Source organism: Cimex lectularius, unplaced genomic scaffold (genome assembly GCF_000648675.2).
Source record: "Cimex lectularius strain Harlan isolate CLEC.00 unplaced genomic scaffold, Clec_2.1 scaffold314, whole genome shotgun sequence".
NCBI lineage: Eukaryota > Metazoa > Arthropoda > Insecta > Hemiptera > Cimicidae > Cimex > Cimex lectularius.
In genome coordinates this window covers 230,149-257,152 of record NW_019392997.1, presented here as the reverse complement: position 1 = coordinate 257,152, position 27,004 = coordinate 230,149, and the positions used below count along the sequence as shown (strand labels likewise).

The following is a 27,004-nucleotide window of genomic DNA, read 5'->3' as shown; positions in this document are numbered from 1 at the left end:
CTTCCTGTCAGTTGAGTATGTTGAAGAGGGGGCTTTATGAGAAAGGTCTCTGGAATTTCATCCCGTAGTAATTAGAAATTAACATTCCCCATCCGGAATGATCTCCCGTTCTCGGCCGGAGCAGGATCGTAAACTTCATCAGCGCGAAGTACACCGCGCATTCCGACTTCGCGACGAATATGGACGGTACACAAATAGCACTTTGAATCGTGGTCAATCCACTAAAATCCTTGAGAATATTCGATAAATAAAATTTGTGTGACCTGTGAGATTTTGGAAAATACATATTGGCTAAAAATGAATGATAAAATATCTAATTTAGACAAGTTTTTCTAGTCAGCTTTATGCTGTTAATCAGGGTCCACAGCCTCGCTAGTGGTTCTTTTGTGAAAGAGACAGTTGAGGTTTCGCCTCGCCTAGAAGCAGAAACCTTCTCCTGGATAAACACTCAGAATGTCCTTTGTCTCCTCTTCTATGCAAAAATCTGCACCTTACTTCTGTCAGAGCTTCTATCGGTACATATGCCTTCAAATATGACTATCCAGTCAGGAGTCCTACGGGAATCTTTTATTGTTCATTTCAGTTACCTCAATTCGCTTGTTGATACATACACATTAAGGATGTCTTGTGTCACTTTTTGCGGCAAATAGCAACTGGGCCGAAGGTATTCATACTGGCTGTTAACCTGCTATTTACACAGTGCCCAGAGTACCCGGGAACCCAGGCTAGGGTCTGAATTGTCCTTGAGTTCCGCCAAGGATTCCATGCAACTCCAGAGACATTTTCATTCCATCTTGCACGATGTTAAAGCTTTTAAGGGCTGCCTGATGATCAGAGGTGATACTTTCTTTGAAATCCAAGCCATTTAATATGGCACAGTGTTCAGTTGTTACCGTTTCTGACGGAAAACACATTGCTATATAGCTTGGTTTAGACAGTTCAGTCTTTGCATTTATTTGCAGGACTGCTACTGTAAGTTTTTGAGCCGTCAGTGTAACACAAATAATTAGTCTTGAGAAGTATTCGATTGCTTGAGGCTTACCTTTCTGGTATACCGTCACATGGTCTGCCTATTTTCTTTAGTTTGGTCTGTCAGACGCGTTTCGGCTTTTGGAAAGTTTCAGTGACGAGTCAGTGTATTATTTTGGACAAACCCATCGCGGAAGATGTAAGATGATCGTAGACGTCAAACTTCAACTTCATCACCTGCAGACCTCAAAGAGAACTCGTACAATTTATAACGTATACGTTTAGTTAGGATAAGATAAAGTTATATTAAAAGCATCCCAACTTCTTTGCGTGGGTCTCGGTTACTGTGTCTAATCCTAAATCACGTGTCCGCCTTCATCTTCTCCTGGAAAAATGGATCATGACCATTCGAGGATAGACATCGATCAAAAAAGTCGAGGATCGAAATAGGTTAGACCGGTTAAACGGGCCGTGAAACTGCCATCGAGATGACTCGATTAACGTGTATTAATCGTCCCCCAGGAATTATGCCACAACGAACAGTAGCCGCCACTGTCGACCATCTCCACATCTCAGTGGGTCGAGGTTTCGCCGGTTTTCTCTCGAAAAAAAAGTCATCGGCCAGGGCATTCTCCGCGGAGCTCGTGCGTGCAATTAACGCCCTGGGGTGTTGGCCTAAATGAACCGCGAGCACCCTCCGCACCTCGGTGGTTGTTCGTCGATGAAAATAAGCATTTTCCGACTGCGGCCGCGGTTGAATTTCTTCCCTTTTCTACCTTGCTCGAGGAGAGAGAAATTAGATCTCATTCCAGTTATGGCCAACGATTAATTTATAACGGGAAAAGGAGAAATGAGCCGACTATAACCGGAAAGACAAATCAACAATTTCATCTTTTTTTTTCTGAATAAAATAGATTTCTGGCTGTTTATAAATGTTTTCCTTTTATAGAATTTATTTAAATTACAGTCAGATCGACATGCTAACCTTGACTATTCAAAAACTCAACCCCGATTGCTGACTTACTTCAAGGGAGTTCACCTACCCCGTTATGATGCTGGGTCATTAGAATCCCAATTAAGCCAGATGCCCGGAAGATCTCACTTCCCAACAAACGGCTCCAACGAGGGCTTTCGATAGTTAGGTCACAACATCCCCCGGCACATGCAGAATATAATCTAGTCTAAAAATAACATAATATAACATAATCGCTTTAGCAGTCACCTAAAATTTATTATCATAAATGAGAATTCTGGATGTGTTATTCTTCTAAGGGACGTTGCACCAGTCACGGTTAAAACTATAACGTCGTTCTTAATTTGAACCAAGTTCAGAGATGGAAGGGCCATCTGTAAGGGACCACCGTTCTACTGATTCTAGATCAACCAATAGTTGGGTGAATTGGCTGCAGTCCCTTTGTACGGTTATAGCTAGTAATAGTGTTTACTTATTATTTATATTGGTTGTTGTACCACTTTTCGTAGATTTTTATTTAGTATGTTTGTGTTTGTACTTCTTTTACTTTCCTCTAATATATTCGACACAATTTTTGTTGACATTCCGAATCTATTAAAAAATCCATTTTCTCATTCGTGAAAATGGTCGTGTTTGGTTCTCAACATGGTTTCTAATTCTCAAAAAATCCCTTCTTTTGTATACCTACCATCTTCGTCGTATGTTGTTCCCTATGTATCTATTTATTATCCAAAGGAAATTTCGTTACGATTTAACTTATGTTGTTCAGATTTTGTTCAACAAGTTTTTAGTTGTTTTTGTTTGTAAAATAGTTAAAAAACAAAAATAAGCCTCAAGTGAATTTGAAGTTGATGATAAAGTTATTCGAATTTTATCGTAAGTATCACTTTTGATATGCCTTATTTATAACTGCAAAAACGTCTTTTTGTTTGTTTTTTGCCTCGGGTTTAGCGCCTTTGCGTAGTCGTATCTTTGGGAGAAAGAAGACCGGTATTGATATAAACGAGATCGGAGTTTGCTGGTCTAAAACGACCCCTCCTCTCCCCACAGCATTTTTGGTCCTCCGGGCAGGATCCCATTTCTCACTTCCTCATTGGCAGTTTATTATTTATAATAACTATAATGAAAAATTTTGCTAAACAACTAATAGAATTTTTTACAGCATTACTTCCTTTGGAATCAACAACTTATACAGTATACATATAAAACAAATACTGATTAGAAAGAAAATGTTTTAGTTACATTGTCATAGAAATGGAAATTAACGGATCCGCTATTGCAAAATTAAAGTCTTTGGCACAAAATTTATGGTTTTAGGAACCCCTCGGCCTAATGATGAGTATATGTGATGTCCCGACTTGATGAGTGTACATACGCGAGATAATATGCGAAAATGTGAGTTATAACGCAAAAAAAAATTGCCGACCTTAGTAGTCCTGATTAGAAAAAAAATTAAGACAATTAGAACAACGGATAAGAATGAACATTGGTTTTCAAATCAAAGTTAATAAATTTTTGTTGAATCGTGTGAATAAAAAATCAAAAGTTGGATATTGCCTTTAAAAACAGACTGGTTATATTTTAATGAGATGGACATACTGTCAGCTCTGATTTCCGTTTAACTCCACACTCGACGGCCATCAGATTTGAATCAGGATCTTCGCTTGAACGCGGTTCAAGTCAGACTGAAACCGGCAATTTTTGAGTTGAACTGAACTGATTTTAAACCAAATTGATGCAAATGGCACGGCACATCGATTTAACCGACCAACAGTAGCTTGTCCTGAGTAAACTTGTCTACTTCGAAACAGAATTGTTTTTCCTTTTTTGCATTTATTGAGGAGAAGTTTCCTTTTCTGCCTCGAAGTCGCGAAACGATTCTCTGTACGACCTCACATAGTATTATAGTTACGGTGATGACTTCCAAGTTTGCAGAGAAAAACTTCGAAGCCGTTCTTCACTTCTTTTTAAAACAACATATTTACGTTGGGTTAAGTCAGTTAAATAACCTTTTAACGCCCGTTTGAAGTTCATCCGAGATAAATCGAGAAATTCTTGAGTCGAGGTTGTCGAACCGGCGATCGTCGACGTGCGACCCCCGCCCGGAGGCCGTTCCTCGGGCAACCGTATAATATTTTAAGGGATGATTTTTTAATTGGGCAACTTAGCCGAGTAACGGTGTCTTTGAATAATTGAAATTCGATCGGGGGTCAGTCGGACGGCGTAGATGGCCATCGGACCAGCCCTTTCGTCACTAAGGAAAGCAGCTGGCCCCTTCTGCACGGGAAATCCATCTGCTGCGGAAAACGCTCCCGCTCCTTGAAAAGAAAAGGGTAAAACTCCTCGGCCAGCTGCCTCGTCTCGACGACAGCTGTCACTGGTTATAAAAGCCGCGGTTTATAGCGAAAAAGCCGATTGAAGTTCTTACACTTTAAATCGTGGCGTTGAATCGATATGGTACGATTTCATACACTCACCAGTACGTTTTAAGTACATACTTTTACATTACAATATTTTCGTTAGTAGCAAATTTTATAACTGAACCGCGAAGATGATCCAATTCTAAAAATCTGACTGACGAATTGCGAGTTGTAAATCATTTGCTCCAGATTCATTTTCCCACTAGCGAATTACTAGTGAATACAAAAGTATCAACCATCCCTAACCAAGACCTTCGGCTAGATACGCCGGTACTCTACCCCTTGAGCCATCTTGACCTCGATCCACTCGGACATTAACTTCCCATCTCAACCCTACCTTTTAATATCTTTCAATGAATTAAGGTTTTTAGTTGAGATAAAAAGTCAGTGTCACGAGCGGGATTCGAACCCACGACCTTCGGCTAGATACGCCGCTACTCTACCACTTGAGCCATCGTGACCTCGATCCACTCGGACACTAACTTCCCATCTCAACGCCACCTTTTAATATCTTTTAATTAATTAAGGTTTTCAGTTGAGATTTTAAAAAAAGTCAGTGTCACGAGCGGGATTCGAACCCACGACCTTCGGCTAGATACGCCGCTACCACTTGAGCTATCGTGACTTCGATCCACTCCGATGAGTAGAACCAACCTTAACAAAAAGAGAATCTACATTCAATACACATACATTCACCCCAATTTCATCATTTTAGAATATCTTTTTCGCGGACAAAATTCTCCATGTGTCGAAGCAACAGAGCAAAAAAATCTTTGAAACCGAATCAATAGATGCCTCTGTAGTTGTTGACATCAGTAGGGAAGCACTGGGACAGGATGAATATAACAGAGTTGCCGAACGATGGAGGGTTCCATACGGTGAGCAACCATTGGATTAAAAAGTTGAAGCAATTTTCGAGAAAGCAATATATATACATATACTTTTTTATTATCAGCACTTTCGTTGAAGTAGGTTTTTGAAAAACATTTCCTTTTTCGTGCCAACCAAAATTTTAATAATAATTTCCCCATTCGACACAAAGGGCAGAATCAATTCTCTATCTCTTCTCGAAAAGTAAATAAAGTAAATTTAACTTAGCTACAAATGTAGGGTTTCAAATAAAAATCGTGATAATGTTGGTTGACTTTGATTCCACTCCCAATTACCACAGTATGATAAACGAGAACGCACAACCAAAAATTTTCAAGAAAACCTTAAATTCCCGCGTATGTGCCCGGCATTTGGAGAAAGGTTGCTCGCTCGATGTGTCCCACATAACTGAAGGGTGAAACTCTCCTTGGCTCTATATAGAGAGCGTGTAGGATTGCCACTCGATATGAGAATCGTGCTTCAGCACGGCTTGGGTATCCTGTTTCGCCTTTTGGATAAAACAGGGTTGTTTTATTATACATAGTAATATTTTTTCTCCCTAGCGTGTGTTGAGAGTGAATGTGTAGTGTAAAACCGTCAATAGCGGAATATTGATTATACAATCAATCCCCATCTTAGTTATTATGTTATTTATGTATAGAGGGTGATGGAGGAACAGCGATTACTGTGTATTTAAGAATGAGGGATAGTGAATGGGAATTTAGGAACCGTTGGATACTGAAATGACCTAGCTGTTGACACCTAACCAACCTCGGTGGCTGGATGTATAAGAACGAGGTTCCCCCGGATAGCCAACACCCGAGATGGGTGATTCTCGAAGTCTGCCGGCAATTTATTGTAAATAACAAAATCTGGAATTGGTGGACTGCAAGAATTGACTCTGAACCATATATATTTACATACATGGGCAGATTTGAATTGTATAAATCCAATCATTTATTTATTCTTTTTACAACTGCGTTCTTCGACGCAACAAGTAAAACATATAATATTTTCATATAAACAATAATAACAGTAGCATGAAAGCTTGAACAGCTACCATCCAGTGATGATAGCCGTTAGTACATCAATACGATGAGCGAGATGGACTCCATCCTAGGAGAGCGATGCCAAGCGATCAGGTTGTCGAGGGGCCACCGATGTTTCATTCTTCTGTTGGGATTATTATGTGATGGATGACAGGTTTTTGACGAAAGGGTTCGGATGATGGGGTACTTTGGAATGGAATATTTGTAGCGGGATTGGGCTAGTTCAGTAACAAGAGGGACGTTTAGGTCCGTATTGGTGTGATTGGATACATAGAAAGGGGCGTTGACTACTGTGGAGTATTTTAGATTGAAGAGATTGGATTCGATTGAGGTTGGAACGCTTAGCAGTGCCGTAAAGTTGAAGTCCGTAGTTCACATGGGGGCCAGGAGGGCTATGCAAAGTTTTCTTTTGTTTGTTAGTGAGAGATTTGATCGTCTGTCGAATAGTCGTTTAAGCTTGAAAAATCGTTCAGTCTGTGCGCTTAAGTCGTGTGTGGGGGTTCCACGTCAGTCGTTTGTCCAGGTAGAGTCCGATGTACATGGTTCGCAATTGTGAGGGGAACATTGTTGAGGTTGGTTGGAGAGTTTTCTTGTTTAGGGTAAATATTATGTTTGCTGATTTGGTTTCATTGATCTTGATTCTCCACTGTCGGATGTGTAAGTGATTTTGGAGATTACAGGAAGCTGTGACAGGATCTTTATCAGGAGGAAGGATTGCGGTATCATCGGCAAAGGTTAAGATGATAGTGTTAGGTTGCGTAGGTAGATCGGAGGTATAAATTGAGTAAAGGACAGGAGCGAGCACGCTGCCCTGAGGGACACCTTCTAGACTAGAATGAATAGGAGACAATGAATTTCTCTAGGATACTTGGAAGTAACGATCGTTAAGATAGGATTTTAGGTTAAGATAATAGGTTGCTGGTAGGATGTTCCATAAATCCAAACCAAAACGTTAATTTAAGCCATGTAGCAATTACATAATAGTATTAATTGGATTTTAACATTCCGTTGATTTATCTTACTTTGATAATGATTTTTTGTAATGAGATAAAAATTCAGCGGAATTGTCATCCTAAGCATAACAAATAAACTGCATGTAATTTGCTAATATCTACTACCTATATCTATAAATAATAAATGTTAGCATTAGAACATGTTTCTTATCTAATGGAAACATGCCTCGTTTATTAGGCGTAGATCTAATAGACGGCTAGCATGTATTAAATTAAGAATAAGCAATCGTTAATCATGACATTTCATTATGATATAATCTACCTTTGCGCATAATATTTTAACTCCGTTTATACTCTGTATTTGGGATACTTGGAAGGAAAAATCCTTCGTCCTCGGGGGCCTGTTTATCTATCTCAGCCAAAAAACGTGAGATAGATATAAATATTCGACATGATGATCGAAACCGCCCAAGGCCGTGGGTGGCCGTAGAAATAGTTACAGAAGAATTAGGCAGAGCAGATCTTTCTTCCGTGAGGCGTGTAAATATCCTTGGGGGACGAAGATTGGTCAATAGCAACGCCTCGGGTTCGAACTGCGGAAAAGAAAAAATATCCGACTTGTTACATCGAATTTATTCCGCCTCTATATTTACACGGCCTGTCCGGTTGAAAGACAAATTAGTCAATTAAAACCCTATAAGGGAGTGGGTCGAGGGATCACACCCACCCGAGGATATTTCCGAAAGATTGTCCGGCCGGTAATGGAAGCCGACACATCCGATCGGATCACGACGGCTATAAAATACTTACACGTAGTTGAACCCGAGGCCGGTTATTTCAAACACTTTCAGTTCAAAATCGCCGACTAAATCAATCATACTACCTTACATGAACATTTTGAGCACGTGCTTTCTCTCACTTTCACTCTTAATATCAAAGTTTTTTAATTCCTCCTACAACGAGCTAACTTTGATGTTTAGGCATTGACTTCAGTATGTATTTTTAATTATTTGGAGATCGTGAGATGCGGTCTGGTGTGACGTAGTTTTAAAAAAACATTTTCTTTATCGTGCCAATCTTTATTGAGATCATCTTCAGGGCTGCTCAAAGTGTTTGTTTTCTGTGTAGATGTAGAGATAGAGAATTGATTCTGCCTTTTGTGTGGAATGGGGAAATTATTATTATAATTTTTAAAAACTGTGACGTTTTGAAAAGATTGCATTTTTTATTTTTCGACTTGTTCTCCCTCAATTACAGTTTCAAAATAGTCGCTTCAGTTTTGCCCTCGAGATCGAAACAATTTAGATATATTAGCTAGTTGGAATTTGGCATTTATTCACATCCTTGAGGTGTATAAAGATGTCGAAGTATCCCATCCGATAGTTTTAAACTTTTTTAAGAAAACCAAAATTCTCCAGATTGACGAGTGAATGTTTTATATTATATATTTTGAGTTCTCATACATTGAGAACTACCTCACTTCATCGTCTAGCTAACAAAACAGTATAAATTTGTTTTTAAGATTTTATTAATTATTTTCGAACTTAACTTGTTATTATAACATATAACATAACCCGTGGTGGGGGGGGTCCGGGTAATGCAGAGACGCTTGGCTTAAATAGGCGCGACAGCGTCTTCTGTAAGACTTCATGTTTACATTTAGATCAATTTATGATGTAAATGGACCCGACGGAAATTCAAAGTATGTGAAGGCCGCCGGTTTTCCTTTTATTACGCGAGGAATGAATTTTTTTACGTGGGAGTTTTCCAGTTAAATAATTCCAAAGGCGCGTCATTGCTATTGTTAGTCGGCCGTTTCTAAAATGTTTTCGTGCTTTCAGGCGAGGACCGACCAGACGAGGGACACATCTCCGAGTCGACTCCCGAGGCCGAACAAAGAATGCTGCAACCATCCCTGCAACGCCATGACACAGAGTAAGTACACAATTTGATTTTTACCTTGGACTTTCGAAACGTGGAGGCCGGAAATCGCTGTCCGTAAATATAACGCGCCTCGGGCCTCCACCAGCGCAAATGGATTTTTCACAATGAATAAAATCCATTGTATTTAGTGGACTATTGACCAAATTACTTCTTTCAATTAATTAATCTTTTTGTGTAAGGTTTTGGTTGAAATGAAAAAGCTAATGCCACTAGCGGGATTCGAACCCACGACCTTCGGCTCAATACGCCGCTGCTCTACCACTTGAGCCATCGTGACCTCGATCCACTCGGATGAGTAGAACCATCTGCGTATTTAGCCGAAAGTCCGTGGCATTTGTTTTTTCATTTCAACCAAAACCTTACATAAAAATATTAATGAATAAAACTTTGTAACATATTTTTACGGGCTTCAGTGTGATAAAGTGTTGTGATGTCTTCTTGAAGGTCATGGAAATGTAGTTAGGTTGTTTTCGGCTGTTTGGTCCGCCTAACCTCGCAGTTTTTGTCTCTCTTTTCGGCTATTTCGTGTTGTTCTGAGGGTTATTTTGGACAAACCCACCACTGAATATTTTGAAATAGTAAAAAAACTTCTAAAATTTTTCGAATCAACATAACACGAAAGAATGACACAATTACGCAGAAAACAAACACTTTGAGCCCTGAAGATGATCTCAAAAAAGATCGAAACGTTGGCACGATAAAGAAAATGTTTTTTCTAAAACCTACGTCACACCAGACCGCATCTAACAATTTCTGAGTAATAATCAACTTAACGTTTTTGCATTTTAATTATCACTTTTTTTCATTTAGAATTAATTTTTTTACACAAAATTAAAAATCGCCAAGAAAATAAATTATTTCATTTACAGATAAGATACTCGTGACTAGATTGTACAAAAATAAAATTTGTTCGTTGCATTTATTGCCTTATTTTCATTGGCCTTTTCCAGAAAAAAGTAATTAAACATATCTAATTATAAAACAAATTAATACACTCCAGGCGCCGCATCGTTTGCTTGAAATAGTTATAAAAAAGCCTCGCGAAATAATTAATTTTATCGCACAATTGGCACCAGACAAGAATATCTGATATGTGATACCACGTTGTAAAAAAAAAAAAAATAAAGGAAACAAACAATATGATGCGATAAAGTGGCGAAAATAGACCGAGAAGCCATCGCATTGCAACGAACCGGATAGGAGATAAAAATTGATGACAGCATCTGGACAATCTCACGAGAAGCCGATTATTGAATATTTTGACAATGAACCCCAACAGCTTATCTCTGCTTACTTTTTTTCAGGCTGCCCTACTCCGCCCCAGGGCCGAAAGAAGTTCTTCCTCAGCCCCAAGGCCCTCAGGAACCCGTGGGGTCTCAGGAATTCTTCCAGGGCCCCTTCGGACAATGCCCTTTCTGGTAAGATTTTGCCCGACATTTTTAATTAATTGTAACCTCCATTATTAAAAAGAAAATCTTCCTCCTAGGTAAAGTATCCTTAGTAAAATTTAATTCAATTAATTAATCTTTTTTTATGTAAGGTATTGATTGAAATGAAAAAGTTAATGTCACGAGCGGGATTCGAACCCGTGACCTTCGGCTCAATGCGCTGCTCTACGTTCTAACCACTTGACTTCGATGCACTCGGACACCAACTCCCCATCTCAACCTACCTTTCGAATTTTCTCTCCTTTTTAACATTTTTCAACCATTTTTTTTTCTTTTTATTTCAACCAATACCTTACATAAAAAAATATTAATTATTGAAAGAAGTTATTTGGTCAATCGGACCACGAAATATAATGTATTTAATTAGTAATTTAAGTTAACAAGTTGTCGAGGAAAAATAATTTATTTTAGCATACAAGATTACATATTCGTACTAAACTACTTAAATTTATATAGGCAAATTGTTTATCTCAGTGCCGTATTAATTTTATTTCTACTAGTATTCAAATCCCTGCGACAGACTACTATTCTATAATTACTATTTCCGAAATCTAGCTCGTTCTAAGTCCAGCCGTACACGATGAATTTGCGGGCAAAGTGTAGAGGTTACGTGCACAGGTAACGAGCTCATAAAAGGAACGATAAACCTATAAGTAAACCGGAGGTTTTAGCTCCATTTGCCATGGCTTCCTCGCGAGAGGACGCGATCGGTTTATTCCTGATTACTTTGATGAGTCAGGCTTTAGCTTTGTCAACAATTTCTCATAAGCGGCATCTCTCATATCACGATCAAGAACTCCTTGAACACGGTTCTGATGACAACTCAATAAACACCTCGATCACTTGATGATTCCTCTCTCGATATGACTTGGTGAACAAAAACGAAAAATGCGAGAGCGTCCGCTTTCGACCAAACTGAATACAGAAACCTGTGCAGATGACCGACAGTCCCTAGCCACCCTCCGGTCTCGGCTGTGCAGGTAGTAGATCCAATGTCTAGGTTACCAGATCAGGTACGGTACTTAAGCAGTTTCACCGGAAGTAGTTGGCGATCACGTTCCGGTTTATCAGTACCGGTAAACCACAACGCGTATGTCCTAACTTTGTCTTCAGGTGTATACCTTCAAATTTCCCTTCGCTCGCGGAAATAAAGATAATAATTGAAACAAATTGATGGTATTTATTTTTAGTATGTCTTAAAGAGGTCGTATAAAACGAGGTACATCGTTATATCTGTACACCCAAATACAGTGAGGACCGGGTATAACGTACTTCTTTTTATTCGACTTCCTTAAGACAAGTTAGATTTTGCCCTCATGGCGGTAAGGTAAAGATGCCGCTGCGTTCGAACTTACAAATGGGCTTTTCTTTAAACACCGGCAAGGGTAGTTGAAATGCCCTTGTAAAAAAAATCACTGTATACAACAGAAGACGTCGGCCTTTTAGGTCGTTATGTTACTTTTTAACCAATTTATGATTGCTCGAGGGAAAGGAAGATAACGGAACTGTAAATAATTCTTAAAACATTAGTTGCCTTCTCTTTTAAAAAAATTGTATCCCATTTTGAACCGTCACTCAAACCGTCAAACAGGTAAACACACCGCAGACCGGTGATGGGTTCTAAAATCGTCTGGTAAATCGTTATAAACGGAGGAAGCGTCTTAAGAAAAAAGAAAAAAAAAGCCGTAATGTTTGTTTCTACTTCGATTATTTCGTCCAGCATGTCTCGATTTTATTTCCGTCATCATGAAAAGAGCCGCATTATTAAGTAAAGTATATATTTAACCTTTTTTTTTTAAATTGGTTACCATAGTCAAACATGACCTTTAGTCATCCTGATTTTTTTTTCGCCTTGCTGTAGCTCCGGTTTCATAAATGATCTAAGTCAGATTCAATCAATAACATGTAGCGAATTTATATTATATGTCTTAATTCATTTGAATTATCTGTTTTGCACTTAAATCGTTACGAAAAATCACTTGGATTTTATTTTTTTAATTGCACACATTATCGTTTGTTCTGTAACTGTGGGATGATTAAACTGACATTACAGGCATACATGCTCACAACATATTATACGTATTATATAGTCATAGCATTATTTCTAATAATAATAATTTAAAAAAATAAAAAAACGGACCCTCCTATATAATTGTTTATTTCAAAGTATATGTATGCATTTTTATCGTTATAATAATTAAAAAATTCTTATTTTAATATAAACCAAATTAAACGGGATCATAAATTCATGAGCTTAAATCAAAAATATTTAATTATAACGATTTGAAAGTAAATTCACCAAAACACCGGAAATTTGTTTAATGATAGATTAGATTAAAATTTAACTGACAATTTTTTCTATCGCTAAATCATTTTTCAATGTTTTGGTGAATTTTCTTTCAAACCATCATAATTAAATATTTTTTATTAACTTATGAATTTCTGATCTCATTTAAGTTGGTATACATTAAAATAAGTATGTTGTAATAAATACGATTTTTTTGTAATTTTTGAGAATATTTGCATTTAAATTGGGACCAAAATCATTTCGATTTTATTTTTTAATTTAATTATTTATTCAATCATTTTATAGTTCATTCTGAAATTGTGTGGTTTTTATACTGACATCTAAGCATAACTTACTATACATGCTCACAACATATTACATGTATCATATAGTCAAAGAATTCTTTCTAATAATAAAAAAAGTTTCTTTATCAGATGCATGCCCTCAAAGGCAGAAAAACAGGACCCCTTCCTATATTATTACGTATTTGAATATATATTATTGTTTATTTCAACTATATGTATGTATTTTTGTCGTTATAATAATTACATACAATCATTTTATTGTAAATCAAATTAAACAAGATCGTAAATTCATGAGTTTAAATAAAAAATATTTATGAAAAATATGAAAAACCAAATTAAATGAGATGAGAAATTTATAAGTTAATAAAAAATATTTAATTATGTTGATTTGAAAGTAAATTCACCAAAACACCGGAAATTCGTTTAATGATAGATTATATTAAAATTTAACTGACAATTTATTCTATCACTAAATCATTTTTCAGTGTTTTGGTGAATTTTCTTTCAAACCATCATAATTAAATATTTTTTATTAACTTATGAATTTCTCATCTCATTTAATTGTTGGTTTTTCATTAAAATAAGAATGTTGTAATTTTTTTTTTTAAATCTGGGTAAATTTGTACCAAAAATCATTTCGATTTTTTTTTTAATTATTTATAGCACCACTTTGTAGTTTATTCTGTAATTGCATGATGATTAATCTAAGCATAAATTACTATTCATGCTCACAGCATATTACATGTATCATATAGTCAAAGAATTCTTTCTAATTCTTAAAAAGGCAAATAACCGGACCCTCTCAATATATTATTGTTTATTTCAACTATATATATGTATTTTTGTCATTATAATAATTACATGATTATTTTAAAGTAAACCTTAAACAAGATCATAAATTCATGAGTTTAAATCAAAATATTTAATTATAATGATTTGAAAGTACATTCACCAAAACACGAGAAAATAATTTAATGGTAGATTAAAATTTTACTAACAATTTATTCTACTTATTCTACAACTAAATCATTTTCCAGTATATTGGTAAATTTTCTTTCAAACTATCATAATTAAATATTTTTATTATCTTATGAATTTCTGATCTCATTTACGTTAGTTTGCATTAAAATAAGTATGTTGAAATTAATATAAATATAGTTAGAAATAAATCACCAAATTGAATTTTTTTTTTGTTTTTTTTTTTAAATCTTCGAGTAATTTGCACTTAAATTGGTAGCAAAATCATTCCAATTTTATTTTTTAAGTTAATTATTTATTCCACCACGTTGTAATTTATTCTGGAATGGTGATTATACTGGCATTTTAACATAAATATGTAATAATATATGCTTCACGACAATGTGAGGAAATGTTTTCTTAATAAAATAAATAAATAAAAGGTGTCTTTATCAAATACACATTTGAATGGTTTTGTGAAACTACAACGATTGTTGGGAAAAATTTATTAATAAGAATCTGAAGAAAATATAATTTCATTACTAACAATTAGGCTTTTTCTCTATTTTACAATTTAATATCAAAACAACTGACTTCCGAGGATAGTTTTTTCTTACCCAGTTATCCTTCTGTTTCATTTAAATTCCCATTTTATGAACACAAAATGAAGATAGATGCACATATTTTCCACCACTTCATTTCAAAAAAAAAAAAAAAAATTACCGTCGGTGTTTCTGTTTCAATGGAATCGGTTTTGTAGCGTTTATGACTTCATCGGCCTCTGCAGCGATGGAGTCGCGGAGGTGGTCTTCAGTTGTGCTGGGGAAAATAAAATCACTCTGGAGTTCCTCATCCTCGGCAATGACAGGCCTCAATCAACTAGTATCAGGCAATGAACCAGAAATACTTGCCTGCTTGTTCTTTTTTTTAACTTTTTTTTGTTTAACTTTTGTGTATTTTTTCAAGCCTTTTCTTATTATAAAAATATTTTTACTGTATTTTTGTGTGTGGTTTTTGAGCATGTCAAGGCACTTTTTTTTAGTTTATTTTAACTTACTTTAATTACTGAATATTGATTGGCCAATTCTTTTCACATGCACAGCTTTAAGAAATGGAGTTTGTGTTTTTTATTTTTTAAGTTATTATTACTAATAGTTTCACTATTTTCATTGTAATTTTTGTGTGTTTATCTTAACTTATTACGGCCTATATCTACTGAGCTAGGCGTGTACCACAATGAACTTAATCCATTGAAAACTTGGAAGTTTTATTGTTACTGCCACAAGTAATCAATGCATAGCCATCAAGCAATCGAGCATGTTTGCATAAAACTAAATATCTATTATTGAATTATTCCAAAAAATAGCAAATGTTTGCACAATGAAATAGCTTTTTGAATGTTTTTCCTTTTTTTTATGTTCTGTTTAGTTATTTTGTGGTGTTGGACTTTTTCAGTTTATAAATTTTTATTTGCTATTAATTAATAATGATTAAAATTGTTTTGTAGATGATGAAGGTGGTAATATTAAACCGGTATGCCAGCCGAAAAAGAGCTCCCAGCAAGACATGTACATGCGGCTGGGTCTTTTACTCGGAGAAAATGCAAAGAGATCCAACTCGAGGACTGGTAATCGTAGCTCAAGAAGCCACGATTCAATATCATCCTTGGCAAGTTTGGAGGCGCACACATTAGCTTCAACCAACACCAGTCCTGTCTCGACATTGACAGGTATTTCAATTTTGTTTGTTGTTTTTAACAAGAAATTTACGTGAATTTCACTTCCGTCAAAGGTTCGTCAGAAGCTGATCCCCATAGGACGTTGAAAGAACCTTCATCCGATAGCGTCGGGTCATTAATGTCGATGTCAGGTCATAGCAACTGTTCTTCAAGTCCACTTCAACGCAGGCATTCCCTAACAAGTAAGTGACTTCGAATCAAGTTCCGTTTTGCTTTTTTTTTTAGCAACTAACAGTTTTTGTTCACAATGAAAATCACATGTTTTTGTGAATGTAGCACTAACTTAGGTAGTATTGAGTGCCGCTAAAGCATTGCATGCATTGAATTTCAGCATCCCATCCAGGACAACAGCAAGAGCTCAACGCATTCAAAAACAGAAAACAGAGCATTAGGAGGTCAGCAAGGTCTGGTACAGTCAAAGGGCCCATTGACCCTAAAGGTAATTTAATTAAGCACACAAACTAAACACATTTTGTATATAAAATTTGCTTTTCAAACTTATGCAAATGTATGCTTGTCTTTGAATAGTAGAGTTGATAATTTTGAGAATTTTTTTTTAACAATTCTAACATTTTTAATTGTTACATTGCAAATATGCTAAATTTAATTATTTTGCTCAGTAAACACAGTTAAAAATTAATTTAACCATATTGCTTATTTAAGTTTACAATTATCGATTTTTTGTACTTTATTAATTGCATATCAATGAAACATTTTAAATATTTGACTAATTTTGACTTATTTGATTAAATAAACGTTATTTTATTAAAATATGACAAGATTCAATTATTTAGAAATCAAATATTTTTTTGAAATAATTTTCAGTAAAATTTTTCCTATACATCTCAACTCTATGAATTACAATTATTCTTCCATATAATTTTTAACCATTGTCGGATTTATAATTTCAGTAAGATTCGCTCAATATCGTGCACAGCAGTTACCATTGAAGCCGTTATTCTTTGAAGTGCCGGTTCAAGAGTCGGATCCCATCTTCATCGGTCGCGATGGGATTGTGAAGGAAATCGAGCATTGCCTCGGAACGTCTTTGCCGGGTGTGCTCATTTCGGGGCATCCAGGAACTGGAAAAACCGCCTTGATGTTGCAGCTAGTCGAATATAGCTGTTTTGGTCGTAGGAAGCAAGGTAAGTCATCGGTCAATCCTAACCATCCAGATCCCTCAATTAACACTTATTTTTCCAGATCTTCATGTTTACAATGGCAAAGACAGGCCAAATCCAAGCTCAAGCACAACTCAAAGCATATACTGTCAAATTAATCTAGTCTCAGAGAGAATTCAACGTCTCGCATCTCATGTCGTAGCGTATCATTTTTGTCAGGTATCATTTCATTTTATTTTTTTTAGCATGAGTTCAATTGTATTAACCTATTCATGTTTCTCCAGTCCGATAACAATTCTACATGTCACGTTCCCGATTTCATACACTCCATCGCAGCCCAACTGTGCCAAGCACCACAGCTATCGGCATACAAGGAATATTTACAGACTGAACCTCACGTTTTGGTAAGTTTTTATACTCATTATCTACTGTCATACTTTGTACTTTTTTCAGTTTCGTATAGGTTATATTTATGTGTAATTGTTTGAATTTAGGAAATGAGCTTTATATTATTTTTCGTTGCAGGCATACTTAACAATTAAAGAATGCATGGCTGACCCAGACGGAGCATGGCGCCATGGCGTACTTGAACCCCTATCAGCTCTGAGGCGTGTCGGAAAGCTATCAGGGGTCAAATGTATTATTCTGATCGATGGCCTTTGTGAAGCTGAGTACCACAGGCCTGATACTGGAGACACGATCGCTTCATTTGTTTCCAGGCATTCGCATGCCGGTCCATCTTGGTTGAAGTTTGTACTTACAGTCAGAACCCATATGGACGAAGTGATGACCACAATGCCATTCCAACAACTAAGGTAATAATCAACTTATTCTTTGTAAACTGATATTCAATCTGTACCAAGTTTAACCGAATGAAAATATTTTCAGTTTGGACATAACGAGCACGCATAGTGAGTCGCTTCAGAAGGACCTGCTCGACTATATCAACTATAGGGTGACACACAGCCCAAGCATCCAGTGTAACATTATATCTGGAGCCAATGGACAGTTTCGGTTCTGCCAGCACCTTGCTGGTTTAGCTAAGGGTTCGATGCTCTTTGCCAAGCTCACACTCGACCTTATCGAAAGAGGCAGCCTTGTAGCGAAATCTTCAAGCTACAAGGTCCTCCCAGTCAGCCTTGCACAGATCTACCTCCTTCATTTCAATCTACGCTTTCCGACTAACAAATCCTTCGAGAAGGTCGCTCCGATAATAAGCGTCTGCCTAGCAGCTCTTTACCCACTTACGCTTCTTGAAATTTATTATTCGGTCAATTCGTTAAATACAGTCGATTTTCTATCTTGGGATGAGTTTCTACAGCGCTTTAAGGTTGGCTACCGTATATTTATTTTTATTTTTTTAATTTTGTAATGTATTAATTTTTTACAGTGCTTGTCGGGCCTTCTGATCAAACGTATGGATAACACATACATGTTTTTCCATCCATCCTTTAGGGAGTGGCTGATTAGGCGGGATGAAGGAGAGAGCATTAAATTTTTATGTGATCTCAGGTTGGCTATTTAAAATACAAAAATTTAACAGAAACTGATCACTTTTTTTAATACATTTTTTTTATTATAGAAATGGCCATGCTGGTATCGTATTCAGGCTATCTAGATTAGAAGCACCTCTCGATGCTGACAAAACTTTGGAACTTGGCCATCACATTTTAAAAGCGCATATTTACAAAAACATGACTCTTCACAGAAACCCTTCTCGAGACCTTCAAGCACATTGGGTTGCCAATATGGCTGCGGATGTTTCTGGTGCAATTTGCTCCTTGAGAAACATATACAGTCCTAATGTCATGGTGAGTAAATTTTATATTTATTTTTTAAATGTTTCTTTAACCTGTGGTGTGTTTAGGTTTCCCGTTTATTGTTGCTCGCTGGTGCGGATCCTAATCATTTAACGGAGAATCTAGGCCGAGCTCCAGTGCTATGTTTGTATGCACATGAAGGCTGCCAAGAGATGGTCAGTCTTCTTCTGGAATTCGGTGCCAGCGTACACACGGCGAACAGCCAGGGTAGCACCGCCTTGATCCTGGCTTCAACAAGAGGACATATGCATGTTGTGAGCCAACTCATTGCAGCGGGTGCTTCACTAGGCCATGTTGACACTGGTGGAAAGTAAGACATAAATTATATATAGAAATGTAATTTCTCAAAACAATAGTTATCAATTTTTAATAGTCATACAAATTTCATAACCTTATGCTTGGCTGTATACTACATTGATGTTAACTTTTGAAGGTGTGCTTTGGTGCATGCAGCGAGAAACGGCCATCTGAATGTAGTGAGTTATCTGATCTCATGTGACTGGATGATCCAGGACAACAAAAACGAAGTAGAGTTAGCACCTGCCTTACAGCAAGCTCTGGTTGCTGCTGCTGCCCAAGGACATGTCGAAGTAAGTATTTAATAGAAGAAAATAGCTCCATCTTCAGACGAAACACTTACAAATGATTTTTCTTTTAGATTGTGGAATATCTGCTGGACCTAGCAGAGGTGTCTCCGAGTATGTGTGACAAGCTGACAGGAGAGACTCCACTCACTGTTGCTGCCATGAACGGCTGTACAGAAATATGTTCAACTCTCGTGGCCAGGGGTGCCCACATTTCACAAGTCAACCAAAGGGTAATTTTTTTAATCATAAATCAAAATATATACAACCAAATTATTTAAGTATATTGTGTTGATACAAAATTAATGCAGGTTTTTAAAATTTGTTTTATATTTGCAGGTGCTTGTCTTGTAAACAAAGCTACATCCTCAAATACAATTTATGGATTATAATAAATAGTTTTTACTATTATTTTTTATATCAAACATTTTAGTTTATACTGCTTGTGACACTGACTTTTTTATCTGTGTCCAAATGGATCGAGGTCACGATAGCTCAGGTGGCAGAGCAGCAGTGTATCGAGCCAAAGGTCGAAGGTTCGAATCCTGCTCGTGACACTGACTTTTTTATCTCAACTAAAACCTTAATTAATTGAAAGATATTAATTGGTCAAGCGGATCATGAAAACTAGTGAATTTAGCACAATACGCCGCTGCTCTAACCACTTGTTATTGAGCCGAAGAAAACCCCTTTCGTGACACTAATTTTTCACCTCAACCAAAAACCTTAGATAAAAAGAATAATTAATTAAATTCTATAGTAATACATTTTTTGTTAGATTATCTGTTATTGCAAAAGTTGAAAGGGTGAGTTTTATAAGTCAAATAGGACAGAAGATATTGAAGGTTAAAATGTAATAGTTGTCTGGCATTCCAACATTTGTGTGTGTTCAAATTTTGAACATTTTTCTTTTCAATTAATTAATCTTTAAGTAAGGTATTGGTTAAGATAAAAAAGTCAGCGTCACGAGCGGGATTCGAACCCACGACCTTCGGCTAAATACGCCGCTGCTCTTCCACTTGATCTATCGTTACTTCGATCCACTCGGACACCAACTTCCCATCTCAACCCACCTTTCGAATTTTCCCTCCTTTTTGCCAATTTTCAAATGTCGTGTAATATATTTGATTCTCAGCGACAAATGAAATGGCCACGGAGAGCTTTAGTGAAGTACACTTCATTTTGCTTATTAAATCGATTAGGTTTTGTGGTCCAATTGACGAAATAAATTCTTTTCAATTAATTAATCTTTAAATAACGTATTGGTTGAGATAAAAAAGTCAATGTCCCGAGCGGGATTCGAACCCACGATCTTCGGCTAGAAACTCTGCTGCTCTACCACTTGAACTATCGTGACCTTGATCCTGAAAAATTGCAAAAAGGAGGGAAAATTCAAAAGGTGGGGTTGAAATGGGAAGTTAGTACCCGAGGGGATCGAAGTCACGATAGCTCAAGTGGTAGAGTAGCAAGTAGCAGCGTATCAAGCCGAAGATCGTGGGTTCGAATCCCGCTCGTGACACTGACTTTTTTATCTCAACTTAAAACCTTAATTAATTAAAAATAGTTTTGACTGCTTTTGCAAAACCTGCATTATTTTTGCACCAGCCCAATAGTTACATTTATTGTTACAAATTTACACAATTGCATTTACAAATGTATGCTTTATATTTATATTTTCATTTGTTTTGGTGTTTTTTTAGAATCTTTCTCCACTCGTTCTGGCGGTGAAAGAAGGTCATTGGGTGGTGGCTGAAAAATTGCTACAGTTGCATGCCCCAGTCGAACAGGTCGATGACCAAGGTAGATCGCCATTGATGGTCGCTGCGTCAGAAGGCCATGTCGGCCTGATCGAGCTACTTTTGGATAAGGGAGCCGACTTAGATAAAGAGGACAAACAAGGACAGACTGCACTCGTCTGGGCTTGTTCGAGAGGTCGGCTCCAGGCGGCGCAGGCTCTATTAGATCGAGGAGCGAGGGTAAACCAGGTCGATGTAGTTGGCAAGATCCCGTTGGACCATGCAGCAGCTCAGGGCAATCCAGCTCTTGTTCAAGTAAGTTCTATCAAATCTATAGTCGATTGTCAATGCGCTGATTGCATTTGATTCTAGATTCTGCTGGAGAGAGGTGCACTGCTGGAACATGTAGACATGAACGGACTCCGACCCCTTGACCAAGCGATATTATACCGCAATATCCCTGTAGTACAGATATTTTTAAAAAAAGGTGCTAAACTTGGGCCAACTACTTGGACATTATCAGAAGGCAAAAATGACATTATGTACGTTAACATTCTATTTATAATCAAATAATTCAAATTTAATTATAGATAAGATTTTTATTAATAGTGAACAAATGTATTTTAAAAAATTTTTAGTTCATTTTTTATAAATATTTTACAGGATTGTTTTGCTCAATAAACTGTTGGAAGATGGGAATGTGTTATATAGGAAAAACAGATTACAAGAATCTGCTCACCGTTACAATTATGCCTTGAATAAGTTTCCCCCTCTTGAAACCCTCGATTCATCTTTCAGACAGCTAAGGCTCAACTTTTTGCTCAATCACTCAAGGTGCAAACGAAAAATGAATGTAAGTGTATAAATGAATGTCAAATTGTCATATAAGGAATTTTCTTTCCTACGAGGGTCTGAATATTCACGGAAGGTTTTTATTTTTCAGGAGCCACAGGCAGCAGTGGACCTTGCAACACAGGTTTTGAAACAAAAACCTGACTGCTACGAGGCGTACTACACAAGGGCAAAAGCACATGTTGACCTCAGGTAATTAAAAATCGGTTTATTTATTTAAAAAACGGAATCCATATATCAATGCATTTACATTGGGTTTAAATTACAACAAATCTATAAAATATTCTTTATTGCATTTACTTCAGCATCGTGTCCCTCTGATAATATAATTCATTAGAATTATTTTGACATGACTTCAATAATTAACAGAGCCAGAGACTTCAATTTGATTCTTACTGCTCTTTACAACTTTTGGCCATCGCACAATTGTATCTATGTTCAATTTGAGAAAATTCTCATGCTCTTACACCTGAAGTTCTTTGTTTATCAGAGAACTCAATACCACACGCCGTGCTTTGTCATGTCACAGAATCAGCCTTTTCCGATTGGCCCAAGATGCCAATATATAAGACTAATTTATGGTGCATTGCTTCAATTTGAGAGCAATACATTTCAGATTTGTTTGTTTCGCCAGGATTCAGAAGGATGTAGTAAGTCAGCCCAAATTAAGCCCACCAAAGAGTCACCAACACTTTTTTTTGATGAGTTGGTGCCTTTGGAAAATGTGGTACTGCTTCTCCTTTGCCAAACCACCGCCCAGATGCCGTTATCATAGAGAATCCAGTTTTTATCACAAGTAACAATTTTATCCAGAAAAGGACCATTTACGTTTCAGCAAAGATTTGATTTTTAAAGCTCTTTACAACTTTTGGCCATCACACAATTGTATATATGTTCAATTTGAGAAAATTCTCATACTCTTACATTGTACATTCTTTGTTTATCAGAGAACTCAATACCACACACCGAGCTTTGTCATGTCACAGAATCAGCCTTTTCCAATTGGCCCAAGATACCTTCAATAAGACTAATTTATGGTGCATTGCTTCAATTTGAGAGCAATACATTTCAGTATTGTTTGTTTCGCCAGGATTCAGAAGGATGTAGTAAGTCAGTCCAAATTAAGCCCACCAAAGAGTCACCAACACTTTTTTTTGATGAGTTGGTGGCTTTGGAAAATGTGGTACTGCTTCTTCCTTTGTCGAACCACTGTCCAGATGCTGTTATTATAGAGAATCCAGTTTTTATCACAAGTAACAATTTTATCCAGAAAAAGGATCTTTTACATTTCAGCTAAGAAGTATTGCAAACTCCAAAACAATTATTTTTTTGGCCGTCCTTTAATGTATGATGAACCTTTTCAGTTGCCTTAAGGTGGTCAGGGACAGTCAATTTCCTTACTGAAATATTCTCTGTCAGTTCTCGAACAGTTGTTCGGGGATCAAAGCTCGTATCATCATCCAGGGTTAAAATCCTTCCACGAACTTCTTTTCAAAGCTAAAGACCCCTCTAGAAATTTTTTAAACCATTTCTGAATTGTGCTCCCACTCACATTGCCAACGCCCCAGAATTCATTATTGTTTCTCTGGCCATTTGGGCTCCGTTCCGACCGAGTTTAAACCCAAAAAAAACGAAATTGCCCAAAAATCATTGCCATGTTAGTAAAGACTGAATTATTCCTGTGTAACGAAACAGTACTGAGGTAAACAAACATTTTTGTTTAGAAGAGCATTAAAAAGTGCTGACATTTGTATAAAAGAATAATCCATCATACATAAACATTTTATTACAGAAGTGTAATTAAAAGAAAACTGAAAAACTGCATGATTTTCCAGACAATCCAATATAATTGTCCACAATATTTGTAACTTATGACGCTAAAATGTATTAATTTGAAATTCCTTGAATTTCCAGGGAGTACGATAATGCTTTGCAGGATGTGCAAGAAGCGCTTATGCTCGTGCCACCCCAGAACAAAGACATCAAGCGCATCTTGCTCACGTTGAGGGATGAGATCAGGTTTGGTAAAACAACTGCCTCGGTTGACACTCTAAATCAATCCGTAACCAGCCTGTGAATTAGTAGTTATAATATTTTAATGTATTGGTGTTTTTTTTTTGTAATTAATCTGTAACTTTAATTTTAAAAGTGAAATCAAAGACTGGTCTTTTCCTAACTGTGCCAAGACTTGTTGTAGGTTCAGCAATTTTTATACTTAGCTCTTGCATCTTCCTTATTATTATATATATTTATATACTCATAGTGCTAAGCACTTTGTTATTAAGTCTGTACTTCTTCGGTTCAATTTTTTCTCCTATTCTCTTGCCATGAATGTAAAGAACTGTATGTACGATATAGATTATATTTATATTATTTTGTTAGTAGTTTTTTCTTTTAATAGTTCCAATTAAGCATTGGTTTTCTTTTGTCTTGTTAAGAAACCTACAATAGGTTGTCATCGGCTTCAAGCTGGAATTTTTAAAAATTAAAATTAAAAAATTAAAAAACATTTTAAAAAGTGTCAGTTATGTATGAGAAAAATGTTATTTAAAGAAGAAATATAATTATTAATTTATTAAATTAGATAAATTTTAATAATGTTGTTTGTAATAGTTTAACTTTGAGTGAGCAAAAAGTGCTTAATATTAAGTATCGAAGTGCAAAATCTATTTTACGATTGTCTAAATATGCGCTTCTTTACTTTAAAAGACGTTTGTTTTGTATAACTATTTTGAAAACAGTAACAGATTAAATGTTTGCAAGTTGTAATACTGTCAGATCAGAAATTTTCATTCAAAATAATATAAAAATACAAAAGAAAAAGCATAAAATTAAATATAACAACCCAGTCTTCCCCAAAAACTAAAGGGTATACGTATTAAGAATGGAAAAATTGTTGTTTAATAATGTTTTGACAATAAACAATTACATCACCATTAGTTTTATTCCTTACCATTATGTATTCATCCATTCCAATAATTTGAAAAATATTTTAAGTAATAGTTTGAGAAAGACAGTGCCAATCTGTTGATATATTATTTTCTCAAAAAAAAATTTTTTGTGAAGCTTATGGGGTCGCACTTTCAGCCTGTCCATGCACACGTACATTCAAAATATTATCGCTCAATTACGTGCAAAATAAAACTGTGTGGGGCAAAAATAATGAAAAAAGACCCAATTATTTGCATTGTTTCAATTTTTTTAACATAACCAAATGATATCAAACCTAGTTTTTTTACGGTACAAACTTGTGGGTCCTGCCCATTAAATAAATTTAAAAAAATATTTACTCTGATTTATTAAAACTGACCTTTTTGACCCTTGTTGACTGACCCTGATAATTAGCATAAGTTACTAGTGATTTCCGTTGTGACCTTTCTGACCGGGATCACATTTTAGATGTGCACCAGCACATTTCATGCATATTGGAGTGTGATTACAATATCTTTATGACGATATCATTGTCACCTTTTGCATTGAAACGTTAACTTGCTGTTTCTGATTCCTACGATCTTTACTTTCAAATGACATATTTCGTATTGTAAAGATTTTGTAATGTTTTCGGTATTTTCAAAACTGAGCATGAATAAAGGAAGCGGAGTTGACTTTTCAACTTTGTTTTCCTTTGTCTTTCTTAGTTTATTAAAAATTGATATCTTAAAGTCTTAATTATGGATGGCTGCGTCACCTTCCAAAATCAAAAGAATTCAGGTACTACAGAACAAAATTCCGAGGATTGCAGTAGATGCACCGTGATTTGTGCGTAACTCTCAATTGCACCGGGAACTCAATATACCTTCCATTGGAGAAACAATCCAAGAGAGATCAGAAAGTTTCACTCCAGACTACCAGCAGTAAAAGGAGCCGTACACTTCCAACTGGGGAACAAGATAGCATCGAGGATAATGCCGCATAGGATGTATTGGACATTCCTTGAATATAGTGGGCATTATGCACATTGTTGTTATACATAATTATTTATTTAATGTTATTGCTTATATAATATATGTATAAATTAAACTATTTCCATCATTGTTGAAAAAGGCTTGTGATAGATTTATTATAATCAGATGTCTGATGCGAAGTAATTAATACAAGACTGTGTATCACTTAAACTAAGTTGGTCTAGTGGAAAAAAAATTATGGATATTATCTATCGGATCATACGATGAATGCAGATTCCTGGCTCTTATGGGCCTGGTTTTTTTAATTTTCGTATGTGCCACTCCATGTTTTTTTTGATCTGTTCATGAGTTTTGTAATTCTCTTATACCCAGATTTATCGTCAATGTTAATGTTTGGTCATTACGAATGAGTTTAACTTCCGATGTCTCTCCCACACATGCAAGCACACCTGTCAAAATCGACACAGCTCTCCGGTTCGTTCCTAAGAACACAAATCCCAATGAGTTCAAGAAACTTCAACAACAGATAAAAGAAAATCGACTAGCTGATAAAATAACTTCAGGGCCTCAGTCTCACATCCTCGAAGGTGTATCTTGGGAAGAAGCGAAGAAGCTTCAGGACGCCAACATAAGCATGACAGGGGATCAAGTGATACTTGTGGGTGCTGCTTCAAAAGGCATCATTCAACGAGGTTTCCAGCATAACGCCACCGTCTATAAAACCCCGTATGCAAAAAATCCATTTGACTGCGTCTCAGACCAAGAGCTGGAAGAATACAAGAAAATAGTTACCAGAAGACAAAGGGGAGAATACTATGATGAGGAACAGAGTGAAAGCGAAGCTCTTTCATCATCAGCAGCACTTCCACCATCCGGTGTGAAATCTCCCCTCTCTGAAACTGAAGAGGACAGCAGAACAGAGCCACAAGTTTTGAGAATAGAAACAAAAGTTAATTTTCTGTTATTGAAGAGCTTCATATCCTTTGCTTGCTTTTTGTCTGATCAAGTATCAACTGAGATTTTGGCTAGATCCAATGTATTGCTTAAAGTTTTGATTGAAGATTGTTTTGATT

General features: G+C 36.2%; 1 protein-coding gene across 6 annotated transcripts in view; it reads left to right on the top strand.

Moving 5' to 3' along the window:
• Positions 1 to 24,962, top strand: part of LOC106661795 (protein TANC2) — a 143,297-nt gene extending 118,335 nt beyond the window's left edge. For 4 of the 6 annotated variants that reach the window (XM_014385434.1, XM_024229708.1, XM_014385435.2 and 1 more), the window contains 21 exons: positions 9,076 to 9,169; positions 10,483 to 10,596; positions 14,936 to 15,064; positions 15,683 to 15,904; positions 15,967 to 16,095; positions 16,245 to 16,352; positions 16,825 to 17,058; positions 17,117 to 17,253; positions 17,319 to 17,438; positions 17,560 to 17,849; positions 17,923 to 18,364; positions 18,425 to 18,546; positions 18,617 to 18,845; positions 18,902 to 19,164; positions 19,288 to 19,444; positions 19,513 to 19,671; positions 21,139 to 21,489; positions 21,547 to 21,716; positions 21,838 to 22,027; positions 22,118 to 22,218; positions 23,941 to 24,962. In XM_014385434.1, coding sequence (XP_014240920.1) covers positions 9,076 to 9,169; positions 10,483 to 10,596; positions 14,936 to 15,064; positions 15,683 to 15,904; positions 15,967 to 16,095; positions 16,245 to 16,352; positions 16,825 to 17,058; positions 17,117 to 17,253; positions 17,319 to 17,438; positions 17,560 to 17,849; positions 17,923 to 18,364; positions 18,425 to 18,546; positions 18,617 to 18,845; positions 18,902 to 19,164; positions 19,288 to 19,444; positions 19,513 to 19,671; positions 21,139 to 21,489; positions 21,547 to 21,716; positions 21,838 to 22,027; positions 22,118 to 22,218; positions 23,941 to 24,103 — 3,924 coding nt within the window. In that variant the 3' untranslated portion in view covers positions 24,104 to 24,962. The remainder of the gene's footprint in view (positions 1 to 9,075; positions 9,170 to 10,482; positions 10,597 to 14,935; positions 15,065 to 15,682; positions 15,905 to 15,966; positions 16,096 to 16,244; positions 16,353 to 16,824; positions 17,059 to 17,116; positions 17,254 to 17,318; positions 17,439 to 17,559; positions 17,850 to 17,922; positions 18,365 to 18,424; positions 18,547 to 18,616; positions 18,846 to 18,901; positions 19,165 to 19,287; positions 19,445 to 19,512; positions 19,672 to 21,138; positions 21,490 to 21,546; positions 21,717 to 21,837; positions 22,028 to 22,117; positions 22,219 to 23,940) is intronic. The other 2 variants (XM_024229709.1, XM_024229710.1) reach the window with 2 other exon arrangements.
• Positions 24,963 to 27,004: the final 2,042 nt, after the last annotated feature.